This window comes from Eutrigla gurnardus (assembly GCF_963514095.1).
Source record: "Eutrigla gurnardus genome assembly, chromosome: 23".
Lineage (NCBI taxonomy): Eukaryota > Metazoa > Chordata > Actinopteri > Perciformes > Triglidae > Eutrigla > Eutrigla gurnardus.
In genome coordinates, this window is record NC_139934.1 from 5,920,422 (window position 1) to 5,936,597 (window position 16,176).

Sequence of the window (16,176 nt, forward strand, 5' to 3'; positions counted from 1 at the left end):
GCATTCTATCTTTTTATTAAATGCCATCTTTAAATAATAAGAATCTGTACATCTCTTAAGCAGGTCTTTGACCATGCATTCCCAAAAGTAATAACAATAATACATTTCCTTATTCACAACATTAATACAGTTGAAGTGCTTAACGAGGCGACCAGAGGGGCCAATAGAGATCATACAGCAACAAAAAAAGGGTCAAAAGAACAGTGTACAGCGCTCTCTCTCTCTCTCTCTCACACACACTCACACACACACATCCAGCCTTTCACAACAACGCACCATACACCCTCTTGATAATTAAATACATTAAAGCAAAAACTGTTCATTCAGAAACAGCACCAAGCATCAAATATCATTGCAGCAGTAATAATACTAAGCTCAACATTCCTCATTTTAGCATCGTCGTCCTCATCGAGATCATCATTCAGGAGGATCTTTTCATATCTTTGCATCTACAGGGTGGACCCAACCGGGGTCCCCCCCAAAAACTGGAGTGTCCACATGCTGAACAGTTCTGGATGCCGCCCTCAGCCCAGCAGAGGGCGACATTCAACAAGTCACCATCGCCTCCTCATCCGAGCGTTCACTGGAGTGTGTTTTAGTAAACCCGTCTGCACCAAAAACGTGTCTGGAAAGTATGCAGGGTATTGCTGCGTTAAAATCTGTGCAAATTCTAAAGAAGTCCGACTTAATTTCCAGGGAAGAGCTTTTTGGTGCAGTTTCCACACACGCATCTCCTCGGTGTGTGTTTGGTGTTGAGGAGTTTATGTCTGTGCCCCCGGCAAGGCGAGGCCCGGCTCCAGGCTGGTGGTCGTGGTTGTCGGGGTGGGGGTGGGGGAGGGGGGCAGGCCCTTGGGTTCCGGGCAAAGCAGCCCACGTGAGGCCGCGTGGTCCACGTTCAAGTTCTTGTAAGGGTTTCGGCGCGGCGGCGCTCGGACACACATGGAGGGGAAGCGGAGGCCGGCGAGGCAGCAGCCGGGACAGGAGATCACCTCCTCCTGGTCCAGGGAGCCGAACGGGGAGGAAGCGGCGGGGTCGCTGGCGGGCGTGGGAGGGGAGTGGTAGCCGTTGTTGTTGGTGGTCGGGGGAGCGCTGTTGGTGGTGGCGCTCCATCCCTGGGGTCCGCTCACCACCACGTTGTTGTTGTCCAGCAGAGAGAGGGGGGGCAGGCACGGGGGCCCGTTGGAGATGGCAGACCCCCTGCCGTTGGAGAAGGGGTGGGTGGGGGGCTGGAGGGGGGTGGAGGTGTTGGATGGAGGAGGGGAGAGCTGGGAGTAAGGAGATGAAATGCTGTCCTGTGTGTCCGGGGTACTGGTGCAGTCCATGGGCTCCTCCTCCTCCTCCTCCTGGTCCAGCATGTCCAGCGACAGGATCTCAAAGGAAGCAGGAAGACCTGAATCTGTCCCGCTCCCCTCCCTGAAGTTGTCTCCCCCTAACAGTCTCTCTTCCTCACCCACTCCGTTCACCTCCCCGTTCATGACCTCCTCCTCCGACAGGATGGTGTGCGGCGCCGACGTGAGGTGCGGCGGGGGCGTGCACGGCAGCGAGTGGCAGCGGCGGTGCCTCCTCGGCAGCTCGCCGCCGTCGCTCTCGGACGCGGAGGGGTCGTCGCAGTACGGCGGAGGGGGCAGGGTGAACGTGAGGGAGATGACGGACTTGCTGGGAGTGTCGAACAGCTTGATCTTGCCGCCCTTGAGGTCCTCCCTGTGAGAGAAGGGGTTGACCCGAGCGGGAACCGCCATGGCAGCAGAGGGGGGCGTGTCCGGAGGGTGCAGCATGTCCGACTTGCTGCGGGAGAGGCGAGGATCCGACGGGAGGCAAAGGGATCGCCTTCGCAGGAGGCCGATTGTTGGAGAAACGGCTTTAAAGGAAACGGATTGAATGAGACGTTAATCTACAGGAACGAATACATTTAACTTCTGGTGAAAAACACCACAGAGTTCACCGACCGACCTTTGACCGGTGGTTCTTCTTTCTGTTTCCTCTCAGTCTGTCTCCTTTCCAGCTCCACCACGATGTGGGAGAAGGATGGACGGAGCGTGGAGTTCATCTGGCAGGAGGGAGGAGCAACAACTCTTATTTGATTTTGTCTGTGAGGGGCCTGTGTGTGTGTGTGTTGTGTGTCTCTTACATTACAGCAGGCGATGGCCAGTTCCAGGAAGTCAGGAGGACAGTCTCCCATCATCTGCTGAAAGGTCACCACATCCAAACCAAAGTCCTGCACAAAAGCAAAAAGGGGTTTAAAAACTACACACAAGGCTTTCCATTCATGTCTGTGTAGCTGGTTTTTTTAAAGAAGTGTTTTTTTTAATAGAGTCTCTCAAAAACCACTTTTTTTTTTAAACACAAGCATCTTTTTAAGATAAGAAAGTCGGCTTCCTGTTTGTCCGAGATGACAATCAGCGGTTAGATTCCAAAATGAGATTTGACTTAAATTTTAAAAATCATCTCCGTCACGGTGCAACTATTGCTTAAACGTCATTTTGACATCGCTACTTGCACAACAGCCACGTGGTTTTGAATCTCTGAGTGACCTCAGGCTGTAAAAGAACAGGAGCCGTCCCTAAAGACTTGATCACATGATCAATAACCATCATCATCATCAGTATGTACCACAGTGCGCGGGAGGATGTCGGGGTCGGCCTGGATCCTCGCTATGATCTCACACAGGATGATCCCGAACGCAAACACATCCACCTGCAGAGACAGGAAGACGAGTGGATCACAGAGAGATCGATCACAGAGATCCACGGCGAAGGGGAAGATATGAGATCACTTTTAAAAAGACATTTGACAAATATTGGTGAAAAAATGAAAATGTATCTGCTTTATTAGTATTATGTATACATGTTGAGGTGGTTTTTACTGTAAATTTAAATATTTTTTCAATATAATCTAAAGATTTGCAGTAGATTCTCGTGAGCCTCGGCGTGTTACATAACACAGACAATGTCATTAGAATACAGGTGAAGCAGTTCACCTCTTACTATCAATACTTTCCCATTTCCCTCATCATAATAACCGATTCATTAAATATTTATGGCTTTACTTCACAGCCCGGCCACCGGCTTTGTTTGATTGGCTTTCATCACGCCCACTGAGGACCTTGAACTCCTGCAACAACCTGCAGCTGAAAGGCAACGAAGACAGCGATCCGTCGGTACCTTCTCATTATACACCTCGCCTCGGAGCACCTCCGGGGCCATCCAGTAGGGGGAGCCGACGACGGCCAGGGGTTGCTGGTCCTCTTCCTCACTGCAGAGGGGGAAGAGAGGGGAGGAAGGAGGGGAGGGATAAACATGTGTCTTTTAGGGCTTATTATTAAATTGTGTTAAATTTAATAAAGTCGGTTGAATAGTTTAATGAGAGACAACAAATCAGCATCGATTCCAGCTGATGATGTCACCTTGGGCTTTAGGTCATTTAGATTCATGCCAAATGATTAATTGAATAAATCAGCAGATTAAAATCAGAAATGAAAATATTCAATAGTTGCTACCATAGTAAAAAAAAAAGAAGAAGAAAAACAGCTACATTAAATATGCAGATATTCTTTTGCTCTGCGAAGTCTAAAAATGAACAAACTCCTGACGGGAAAAAAGGTAAGAGACGAAGGCAACAGAAGCACACGGTCGGACAAGAACAGTCAGGTTCAGCAGGAGCCACGCTCCATTTGGTTAACGCAGAACCCAATCAAGACAGAGAGAGAGAGAGAGAGTGAGAGAGAGACACTCACGGAGAGTGAGAGAGAGAGGTTTTATGAGGTGAACGTTGGCTCTCGGAGTGAGAACTTCCTCTGTATCTAAGAAACCGTTTTGTTTTTCAGTTGTGCAGCGATATCGTTGTGCAATTTTAGCCAAATTAAAAAAAGGAAGGGAAACAAAAATTGTGCAAGGACAACCTGCACACACATCAACACACACACACACTTCCTTTCTGTGCTATTTCCATCTGCTACTGTGGGCTATGATACTGTAAAAACACACAGCGAGGGGAACGACGGCAGAGGGACAGATGAGGACGCGGCTCCCAACGTAAACTGTGGAGAGTGAGGAGGCAACGGAGGGAAAAGGGGTTCAAACTCATGAATGAACAATAAGACAGCCAAGGGATGATGATGAGTTAAGGACAGTGACTGGTTATACGAGGGGGCAGCAGAGCTCCAGGAGGAGCAACAGGAGGAGGACTGGAATAGTTTGACCTTATTTGGAGTGCTTCCCCCCCTCCTTCATGTCCTCTCCTTCCTCCTACCTCCTACCTCCTTCCATCCTCCCCTCCTTCACTCCGTGCCACAAGCGCGGTGGTAGCGCTCCAACACAAACAGGCACATTTGGAGACGGGCTCGTCAACATTCTCCGCTGCAGGACACGCCGGTGTTTGGGCTCAAATCTAAAAGCAAACATGCCCTTGAAAAAGCGACGGAAACTCCAGTTCGCCAGCTGCTATTGAAACAAACGCTGGAGCAAACAGAGGCGTCGTGTTTGATAGCGGCAGGTATGCAAAAACACTAAACACACACACAGAAGCCCTGCATGTGGAACATTAACTCTCTATATTTTTGTTTTTAGCTGCGGGCAATTTATTTTAGTCAAAAACACAAAAACCACCAACGTGACGAGCTCCTTTTTTTTTTTATTAAAACCACCTCGCCAGTGACAGACTTGTGTAAACACAAAACGGTGGCCAGGCCCAAGCAGAGCCTGCGGAAACACACACCTCACAGACACACACACCTCACAGTCACACACACACCTCACAGACACACACACACCTCAGACACACACACACCTCACAGCTAAAGGGCAGGCCAGGTTACAGAGGCAGCCGTCTTATCTCCGCAAGAGTCGTGCGTTTGCTGAATGACTGAAGAAAGAGCGAGGAGGAGGAGCTAATGAGACTTAAAAACAAACTTTTACTCAAGTCAAATGTCTAAATCCAGGACGTTTGCCTTCTTGTCTCATTCCTACATCTAGTCCAGTAGGGAATCGTGCACCGCGGTGGCAGATGTGATGTCACCGGTGACCCAGCTGAAGGGAATAAAACTTGATAGCCCTAACTTTGCGTTTATAGCCAGCACGAGCCAAGTGATGACATGACGGCGGTGAATAAAACACGCCACATAAACGTCAAAGCTTGTTAAAAATACAAAACGGCGGGGAGAGAGGGAACCCAACGAGCAGCAAGTCTGCGGTTTCATTATATTAATAAAAAGTTCCCCAAACAGTGAGTGGTGGAGGGAGGGGGAGGAGGGGGGGTCATGTGCCTACAGTGCATGCTTTGGAAAAACCTGAGTGTGCTTTGGTGTGAGTAATCGCTCAGACGACACCAGGGATAGAGAAGTGGAGGAATGTGATTTATTGAGCCACCGACTGACCTGCAATCTGGGATTTTCTCCGCCAGGCCAAAGTCTCCCACCACGGCGGAGCACACGCAGCCCTCCCAGCGCACCAGACAGTTCTGCACAGAGGGGTCAGAGGTCAAACACATCACCTACTGCTGCTGTAAATAAAGTCTGTAGGGGTGTGTGCATTCCTTTCCAGGTTTTAAGATTATTACGCTTTCGAGTGACGATTTTAAAAAGGTGCTTTGCTCCGGTTTCTGTGCCGTATCTCCTCAAATCTAACTGGCTAATGACGCGTTTCCAGCGAGTCAATATTTCCTCTACAGACTTCGTAAATGGAGATTTCAGACACTCAAATCGTCTGTGTATAAAGTATGATGTCACAAACATTTCCCCTCCAGCTTTTTACATATTTTACAGCGTCTACATGTCGTGGTTTGTCCACTTTATCTCCATTACTTCACGTCTCTTTTACGTCACTCTTTTCTCACCCCGGGCAAACCTTCCGTTTTAAACCGTTCAGTCCGTTTCCTGTTGCAGCAGCCGACTGTGAACCCGTTTGAATTTCACCTGAACTGACCTGCAGCCACAGAACATTTCCCACAGATCTTCTTCTTTTTTTTTTACAGAGTCTCAAGATCTGTGACGCACCTGGAAAAGCTTCTAAATCTGCTCTGGAGCTTTTTAACCGTTTTCAAAATCTACATAAACAAAGCGACAGATCCTGAAATGTTCTTGCGGTTCCGGGTGTTTGAACTACGTGGGTGTAATTTCCAGATGTGTGTGTGTGTGTGTGTGTGTGTGTGTGTGTGTGTGTGTGTGAGGTCACCTTGGAGGTGAGGTCCCTGTGGAAGATGCCCTTGCTGTGCAGGTACTGGAGACCCCGGGCGATGTCCAGGGCCAGGATGATCCTCACGCTCCACGACAGGTACACGTCGCTGCCCAACAGCTGCTCCAAGTTCCCGCCGTTGATGTACTGGATCATCAACAAGGAGTTCATTGTTAACACAAAATGAGCTTGATTTCTAAATGTGTTCAGCGTTGATATGAAAAGCTCAGTCTGTAAAAACATTCATTAATATTTAATCTGGTATCAGTATGGTTATCAGCTTTTTCCCTTCATGTTTCATCGGTCCACAGTTTCTTTTATTGCTCCTTTTGTTATTTATAAACGATGGGATTTACTAGCGTTCTCCTGTTTAAATCACTGCACATTGAATATTTCAGGCTTTAAAGTGCCGTTTGGATGAAACGAGCAACAAGCCGAGTGTTTTGTTTGACAGCGACAGCAGAGACAGAAACAGGAACCTAGGTGTGACATGAAACAAAGGTCACCGGGGATGTTGCGGTTTACATTCAAACAACAAGGTCGACCAGGATTTCCCCTTTTCTGACATTTTATTGGCAAAAAAAGATGAATTGCCCCTAAAGACGAGTCCATTCATGACAACTAAATCTCTCAACAACAGGTTGTTTTTTTAACTGCACGTGTAAAAGCTGCTGACCTTTTCAAACACAACACAACACACACTACCATCACAGACACCAAATCTCCTCTCATCCCCTATTCACTGTTGAGCAGCTCAGTTACCGTGGCAACGTCAGGTAAATCCATCACAGATAAGAAACAGGTGAAATGTCATGAGCTGTCTGACCTCCGTCTGGGTAACTTTTACTGCGTTTCAGACAGACTTCATGTAGAGATAACGTTGGAAATTTGATTTCAAAAGGAATAATAAGTTATTAATAATAATATCAGAAATGCATGAACATCTCAGTCAGGAATCCCATCCCGTTTGTTTACAGAGAAGAAACGGAAGCAAAAATCTACTGGTGGAAATACAGAGAAAGTTTGAATGGTGACTGGATTAGAATTAATAGTAGTTTTTTTATAGTCGCTGTTCAACGAAACTGGAAGTTTGTATTTAGCTGCTTTTTAAGCATTTAAATCAGGATCAAGTTCTTCTTTCAATATAAATATAACCGACTCCCAAACTGTGTGTATGTGTGTATGTCTGGGGGAAAAAAACTTGGTACCAATTTATTTTTTATGCATATTGGTAGGTTACAATCACTATTTCAATTAGATATTTCCCCTGAACTCTGCTTGCTGCATTCAGCTGTAGTGTGGAGCCGGTGAATAAAGAGTCTGTACTCTAGTGCTGGGCAGCGGGTCTTACCTCTGTGAGGGCGTGGAGCTGCCCCTCGTGCACACACACTCCTATAAACCTGGAGGCAGAGCAGACGAGCGTTTAACAACCGGGTGGAAGGGGAAGAAGAAGAAGAAGTATAATAAAGTGCTTGAGTTACCTGAGTATATTGGGGTGTGATAATCTGTTCATGAGCTGGACCTCCCTGAGCATGTTGGCTCTGTTGCTGACCAAGGTGTTCATCTTCAGAGCCATAATCTGCCCCGACACACGATGCTGCACCTGGAACAACGACAACAACAACAAGAAGAAGAAGTTTCTTCATTACTGCTGCTATGGCAATGGCTCCGTCTGGTATGGTAACCATAGTGACATGACATGCCCCCCCCCTTTCCCCTCAGGCTACATGTCAGTGCATATTTGCTTGGGAAGTAGTTTGACTTCCAAAATGAATTCACACAAGCGACAGACGAGCAGTAAAATCTCTGGCAGAGTGGAGAGAAGTCGGGGGTGTTTCAGAGTCTGTCTGCCTGTGTGTGTGTGTGTGTGTGTGTGTGTGTGTGTGTGTGTGTGTGTGTGTGTGTGTGTGTGTGTGTGATAGTTTGTGTGTGTGAACGCTCACACGTTAGATACTGTAAAAGCGAGGGAAGGCAAGAATGTTAGCTTTATGCAACAAGAAAGCACTGCTGCTTCTTAGTTTCTAACTTTTTTTTAATATTTGCATATATTTCATAAATGCTATCTGCTGTGTTGGTGCATTTTGTGGGATTTTGCAGATCTAAACCCTGTTTTGCTGTTATCAATGCCAAGTTTTTACAGTCCAGCATGTTAGTTTGTCAAAACTGGCTCACAGCTTGATGGGAATGTCTTTAGTTTTGCAGATGTATTCATTTCCAATAGTTAATAATAAGTTACATTTCAAGAAAATCAGACCTTCAAGCTCTTAATATAAGTTAAGATAAGGGGCATGGGAGGGAAGGGTGAGGGAGGAGGGAGTGTGTGAAGGGTCAAAGTCTGGTGTGTTGAAGTCAGTGAGACACTGGCCTGGATCTCAGCTGGGCTTTAGATCAGAGTGGTGATGGGGGGAAAAACCATAAAGCCTATTAGAGACCAGACTAGAGTGCAGCAAGTAATGCTATTAATACACAAACACACACAAACACACTTTATCTTAACGGCCAGTCAATGAGAGTCAATCTCTGCTGCCGCACTTAATCCTTCCTCCACGGAGCCACTCCAGGACTTCAGCGTGCACACATGCAAGGATGCACACATGCATGGATGCACACATGCATGGATGCACACATGCACGGACGCACACGCGTCAAATCACACGTCTAACTGCACAGGAGCTGCTTCCTCTTGCAAAGAGGAAGTCTTCGTCACACACACTTGAGCACGCAGCAGAAGTGTGCAGGATTAATCTTGATACATGTACTCGGAGGATGAGGCAGCATCCTGTAGGCTGGTAGACGGAGCTCTGTGGCCGATTAGGAGGCACACACACACATGCACACACACACACACACACGCAAACACACTCCTGCTTCCATTAGCACAGATTTATCTGGCAGGCATGGCTGTGGATTTACATCACACTTGTGCGTGTTTTCCCTGCACACATCTGCCTTCCTACTTAGTTGAAGAAACTCGGCATCCTGAGACTCTCTCACACACACACACACACACACACGCACACACACACACACACACACACACACACACACACACGCACAGACACACACATGCACACACACACACATGCAGGCAGGTTGCAGTGCAAACGTGAGCCAACTGCTGATGCAGCACTGGTGGGGAACTGCAACGCTGCTTCACTGTTCACCGTTTTGTCCCAAATAAACAGCCTCTCACTCGCCATTATTCAGGGCTGAGAGTCTCAGGTGTGTGCGTGTGTGTGTGTGTGTGTGTGTGTGTGTGTGTGTTCCTGCTATCTGAGAATCGTAATGCTGCAAAGCCACCATGAGGTATGTGTTTTTTTCCTTTTCTTCCTAAATTCTTTATGCCAACCCTTTTAATGGTCATCTCCATGAACTCACCGCTGGAATGCCAGTGTCCACGCCTACATCAAGATTACCACATGATATGGAGCAATTACACACACACACCCACACAAACACACACACAGACAGACAGAACAGACTTGCATGCATGCGCTCAGACACACCCCGAAGCTCTCCTTCAAAACACACCCGGCCTTGAAAAATGCTGCTGTCAGCAGTGAAAGGTCGCCGGCATCTCCTACTCTCGCTCTGTGCAGCCAACATGTGCAGCTACGTCTGTCATTAGCCGGCGGCCCGACGGGGAGACAGAGAGGAGGAGGAGGAGGAGGAGGCGACAGAGAGGGCAGATGGAGGATGCACACGAGGGCAAAAGAGATGACACTTCCACAAAAAAAGATGAAGAACATAACAGAGAAACAAACAACTCGATAAAACAGATTTCGACTCCAAGACACACAATTTTATCATCTCGGGACATTGAAATCACCACAATTCCCTCAGCTAAATATCAAGTACATGTCTCTTCTGCCGTTAATGGCAGCTACAAGCCTGTGTTTGTCCCGTCTATGTGATTATTATGTGTCCACAACAACAGTCAGGTCTCCAATGTGTAGCCGAGAACAAATGACATGTTAGTGTAGGGTTGCAGAGGCAGTCACACAGCTGGAACACGGGGTCGACCCTAAAGGCCTCTTCAGGGTTACCTCAAACCTTACTAACTGAGGTATAGAAGTTTATGTCATGTTATTTGCATAACATTCACATGAAAACAGAGTCTACCCTTCAAAAACAGAAATATCATCATTAAATGTGCAACTTCTGCAGCATTTTAACCAGACTAAAGCAAAAAAAAGTGCTTTAGAATGAGCCTTTCAAGCAATCACTTGAGGACAAACACAGAAAAGCATCAACCGATTTGACAAACGAGTTTTGAGCGGAGGCGTTGGGGGACTGTGAGAGGAAAAACCCCCGAGGGGATGAACTTCCCTCACTCTTTATCTGCGGTGGAGAACTGAGAAAATGAGCTTCTCCTACAAACTCAAAGCTTAAGCCGCCGCCTGAGGCTCTGCTCTCAGATATAGCGTGAAGAGGAAGAAAAAAAAAAGTGTGAATGTGTGAGGGAGACTGAAACGAGGCAATCAGCCAAGTCGGTCCATCAGTGAACAAGCAGGGAGGTCCCCCCCACCCCTCCCCCTGTAGAAGAGCCTCAGAAACACAACCTGATCCAGGAGGCGACCAGTCCAGGTAGACACGCCGACACAACAGCAACACCGGGTTTATCCACGCCCCCCCTCCCCCCTCCTGCATGCACAAGCCTCAACACGAAGGGTCCTTCAAGTTCATACGTGTGGAAAGACACACGTGTGATCACGGAGCTCGGAGTCTTTTAAAACGAATATAAAGGCGGGTGAAAGAAGCGATGGATGAGCGGAGGTTCTGCAGACTAAAAGGGGACAGGAAGCCTGCGTTAACGGGGTGCAATTAGAAAAACTGTGTTGCATTATGGGCAATTGATTATGATTATAAGATCTGATAAAAAAACCCGACACACATGCAAACACTGAGCCGTTTGTTTAGCTTCCCAGAGGGGAGCGGCCTTCCTCCGGGTCGAGGCGCCACACTGCCAACATGTGGACGGGAGGAAGCGCTCATTGTGCGTTGATGTAAACACACGTCGCAACGCCTCTTTGAGATAAATTCATTAAAAAAAAAAAATGCCAGTGGAGGAGGGATCCGAAAGCGGATCATTGTGCAACTCTTGCACAACATTTCTCCATCAAAATCCCCATCTGAAATATTTTTGAAGCAATAAGCTCGGCGGTCAAGTGAAGACAGGCTCGTCTCATGTGCAGAACGTAAACAAAGCTGAATAGTTGGGTGGCGAGTGGCAGCGTGAGCAGCGTGAGCAGGCCCCGACTGGAGAAGGCCTAACCTAACCCCCCCCAATACCAACACCACCATTCAACAGCAGCATGGACTCAGACAAACAGAGCTCCTCATCCAGAACGCTGAAACTGACTGAAAGCACACAGAATGACAGCCGATGATGGACGCCGCTTTGTGTGTGCAACGCTTTTGTTGTCGTGTCATCTTTCCACAGCGGAGTATATTTCTGTATCAGGATTCACCGAGACCTGGTCACATCTCAACATGTCCCGACGGGAGAGTCCCACAATACGCATCTATTAGTCTCACATGATCTTAGAGGAGGAACCTTCACCACAAACCCATGAGATGAGGTCTAATTCTGAAGGATCAGGTGTGCAGTAAACAACTTAATACAAAGGAAGGAGGGCTCGGGCTGCAATGAATGGGCTTAAATTAATTTAAAAAAAACAATAAGGCATTAAAACTATTTTATAAATGCTTTTTTTGTCCAAACTAATAAAATGGTTTCATTTATTTGCTTAATAAGTTATTCCTTTTAACCATTTACACAGTTTTCAAAAAAAAAAAATATATATATATATATATCCATGATTTAAGAGAAAATTATAATCTGCAACAATTCTGATAATTAAATAATGACAAAAAAAAATGTGATTTTTTTTCTACTATAATAAATTGAATATTTTTGGGGATCTTGGATTATTGGTCGGAGAAAACAAACAATGAGGATTGTAACCTCGGGCTCCGTGAAATCATACTTCTTCCACTGTATTCAACAATGAAGATAATCCTCAGGTTGATTGAGAATCACATTACTAGCTGCAGCTTGAATGATGATGTGGTAAAGTATTCAAAATGACTCAATACAAAGAGCCGAACCTGTTCCAACATGCAAGAACCTCCATAACCAATAAAGTCAACTGTATTTGTGCTTCGGAGACGCCAGCCTGTTTGAAATCCTCTCTTTATCCCATTACTCCATCTCATCATCATCATCATCATCATCATCTCTCATCTCACGTGTGAGCATAAAGCGACTCCACACACACATTTAAAACCACAATCCCCAGAATAACCGGCCTAAATCACAGCCGTTACCATCATTATGACGACTATTAGTTGTGGAGAAACTCTCGTGACTCATCTACGCGTATTTTGACCTCCCACTTATTACCAAGAAGACAAACATTTTGTCACCAACCCTGAAATTAAAGTAAATGGAGACAATCGGACTTTCCCAACCTGTGTTGTGTGCAGCCGAGCACAAACACCAGGGAGTGCCTCGGCCAACAGACTGAGGCAACAGATTGCAGCAGTTCTGTCTCAAAAAATATCAAAAGTTCACTGAAAATATGGAAAACCTGGAGCTCTGCATCGCCTTAATATGACAAATCTGCAGGTGTTTCTTGACTTCTGACCTTTATAGCTCCACAGTGGCTGAACCGATTTTTACCATTCAAGTTGCATTTAAAGCCCTCATTTATTGATATTCCTCTCGTGTCTGTGCGGTAAATATAAAGTCAGCAGGTAGCACAAATTAAGCAAAAAACACAATATATAATGTGAAACGTAAGCAATAAGACGGCCACTTTCCACCAAACTGAGGAAGCTTTTAGCGACAACTTTGTGAGATTTCCATGTCTCATGTAAATGACAGAGAAGGACTAAAAGAGAAGCAAATCTGATAGGAAGCCTGTTGCTGCGTTTCCTTGTTCTTAGACAGCAGGCGTCGTCTGTATGAGCAAACACATCAATTAAGCAGAACGGAAACAGTTGGGAAAAAACGACACGGTCATCCAATTAGATATCGATTCAACTTGTTCACAAACAATAAAAAAACTAACTAAATAATTAATCCCTGTCGTTAAATGAGGGATGCTGCATGACTTTGGGATGGAGGTTTTTCTTTTCATGCCCATCAGGGTGAGTTTGAGGCTGATGAAATGGGAGACTTCCCTTTGAAGAATAATAAAAAAGCAAGATGAAAACAACACCTGAAGAATTTGTCTCCACATGTGCTCTCCCTTTCCTTCCCCCCTCTTTTTTTTTGTCTCCACCCCCCCTCCAGGTTGCACAATTGCACACAGGAGAGGCGAAAGGCCGCCTGTCTGCCCGCCGCGGGCTTCCATCGATCTGAGGCTGAACAACAGCACAAACGCATGGCGGGAGGCCAGCAGCCTTTGTAGCGCCGAGTGCAGGGACATCCATTTAAAAAGCCTCAATGTAAGCAAATGCACCGTGTACATTTTAGCGACTGCTAAATTTGATAAACAAAACATAAAGTGAGAGGTTTCTGCAGCAGCCGGGCCTTTTATCTGACCAGGATACAAGAACAATCACTCAGTCAGCCATGTAAGCAAGGTTTTTAATGGGACTGATAGCCGTGGCAACAATTTTGCATTTATATAGCGGCGTCAAAAGGGCAAAGCCCATCTAAACTTAAGTGCCAACTTGACAAGCCGGCAGTAAACACTGACATTTGCATGCTCATTGGCCATTCAAAAAGGGCAGAGCTGGGGGAGTGAGTCCAGCACAAAGCACCGGGAGCGGAGCCACAACACGGGAAGTTAGGTTTAATGAGGTGAGGGTCGGCCGGCGTATAGAGAGCACATTTAATTCAGAGTTTCTGACTTTAACGGGATGAAATGTCAATGTCTGAGTATTACCAGGCTTTAATATGGCAGCGTTAATCACAATAAATGTTTTATACAAAACAGGACACTTACAAGGTAGAACTAATCTATTAGTTGGTGCACAGAAAATTAACCTGCATCAGTTTTAATGGACTAAATCCTCATTATTATTATCCTAGCAATTCCCTTTATACAGAATAGGTGGTGGAGTATTATTATTTATTTTTAAGGGCTCAAACTTATTATTTTCACTATAGATCACCTGTTTTTTGTTTAGCATTTGATCATTTATGACAGTTTTCATACAAAATGATTAATAGAGGAAATAATGGATCAATAGGGAAAGCATGTTGAGTCCTTCAACACATTCCAAACTATTAATTAATTAAACATCCATGGCTTTTCATTAAAAAACAAACCAAAATGACAGTTTCCTCCCCGGCCAGCTTCCGTTTGCATCACTCCCACCCCCACGCTGCCCCGTATGTGGAACCGGCCTGCATGCATGTGAACAGCAGCAGCGTGACCCAGCGGGGGCAGAAGGTGGCCGGTCTGAACACAGAGTGTAGGGTTGCATGCACCTGTGCCAGATCTACCGGTCCTGAACCGTATCCACTTACACAACCAAGAAGCACACCGTGTTCACCCGACACAACATGTGGGTCAGGGCAAACACGTGTGGAGAGGAGGGCATCCTCAGACGGGACAGTGAGGTTCACACTTACACCCCCCCTATCACCAGCATCCTCCTGCATTCAGCATTATGCACGTGTCTGTTTGGGTGATGTTGCACTGGTTGCCATGGACACTTCTTTCAGAGATATCAAGGGAACATGTGAGTTGACAGGAAGCTGTCAAAAAAAAAGGGTTCCTAATCTCAAATCATCATATAAACGGATATAAAGTGGGATGTTGTGTAACCATGGAGACCTCCAGGATGTGCACATGGGAGTCGAACACTTTTGAGGAAGTGAGTCATAATAACTACTAAACCCCTCATCAAACACTCACCTTGAACACCTCGGAGAAGAAGCCGGCGCCGATCTTCTCGCAGGTGAAGTCGTCCAGGCGGGCCAGGCTGGACACGGCGCTGCGCAGGGCCCGGTACGAGGACGGTCTGACCCGGTTGGTCCCGTGGACGCTGTGCATGGGCGGCTCCGCCTCTCCCTCCCGCTCCGCCTCAACCCTTTCCGTCCCCATCTCCATCTCGGACGCCCCGCGAGTAGGAGTAGGAGGAGGAGGAGGAGGTGTGTGTAGTTTAAAATCCAGCCCGACTCCTGTTTACATTTCCCATGTCCGCTGCGAGGCGCTGGGCTCTCCTGGGGGGGGGATGCACGCTGTCAGGGAGGGGGGAGGAAACCAACAACGTCGCGGATGTAGTCGGGGACCGGTCCGGTCTAATCCCTCTGTCAAACTTGCACGTCCGGAGTGTGTGTCTTACAGCACGCAGCCGCAGCGCTGCATCCTGCGGAGTCGGTGCGCAGTTTGCGTGAAGTCCCCCATGCCTTGCAGCAGAGGAGTCTTTTTCTAAACTGCGCAGGTTGCTGCCGCCTCTCTCTCTCGGCTTCCTCAACTCTGCTCCTCCCGCAGTGGAAAAACGCTGGGCTCCCCTTACTGGTTCCACCAATTGAATCGCGGGTTTCCAGTGCGCACTTTAGCTGCCTCCGTGACGCTGCAGCCTATTGAACTGGGGAGAGAGGAGGAGGAGGAGGAGGAGGGGGGGCGGAAACAGGGACGTTACAGAAACATTAAAGTGCATCCGATGAGACCGACGTGACACAGAAACTCTTCCTGCAACAACGCGATGGGCTCGGTGCGGCGGATCATTACTACACGAAGAATTCAAGTTGCGTTTTTATCCGCATGCAGCGGGATCGCGTTACGAACAGCTGATGGGAAGGAAGCGGCGATGCCATTAAAAAGAGAGAGTTGGGTCTGTCTGACATGTGATCGGGCTCTGCAGAGATAACAGTCGTAAAACACTCTTTTTACATGCACTTTGCACACACACACACACACACACACACACACACACACACACACACACACACACACACACACACACACACACACACACACACACACACACACACACACACACACACACACACACACACACACACACACACACACACACACACACA

General features: G+C 47.0%; 1 protein-coding gene across 3 annotated transcripts in view; it reads right to left on the reverse strand.

Annotated features, from left to right (window-relative positions):
• Positions 1 to 16,176, reverse strand: part of tesk1b (testis associated actin remodelling kinase 1b) — a 22,993-nt gene continuing 6,817 nt past the window's right edge. For all 3 annotated transcript variants that reach the window (XM_084002850.1, XM_084002851.1, XM_084002849.1), the window contains 10 exons: positions 15,044 to 15,719; positions 7,649 to 7,770; positions 7,519 to 7,567; positions 6,168 to 6,314; positions 5,372 to 5,454; positions 3,162 to 3,252; positions 2,611 to 2,694; positions 2,129 to 2,215; positions 1,951 to 2,047; positions 1 to 1,858 (listed from right to left, as the gene is read on the reverse strand). In XM_084002850.1, the coding sequence (XP_083858976.1) occupies positions 762 to 1,858; positions 1,951 to 2,047; positions 2,129 to 2,215; positions 2,611 to 2,694; positions 3,162 to 3,252; positions 5,372 to 5,454; positions 6,168 to 6,314; positions 7,519 to 7,567; positions 7,649 to 7,770; positions 15,044 to 15,238 (2,052 nt within the window). In that variant the 5' untranslated portion in view covers positions 15,239 to 15,719 and the 3' untranslated portion in view covers positions 1 to 761. The remainder of the gene's footprint in view (positions 1,859 to 1,950; positions 2,048 to 2,128; positions 2,216 to 2,610; positions 2,695 to 3,161; positions 3,253 to 5,371; positions 5,455 to 6,167; positions 6,315 to 7,518; positions 7,568 to 7,648; positions 7,771 to 15,043; positions 15,720 to 16,176) is intronic.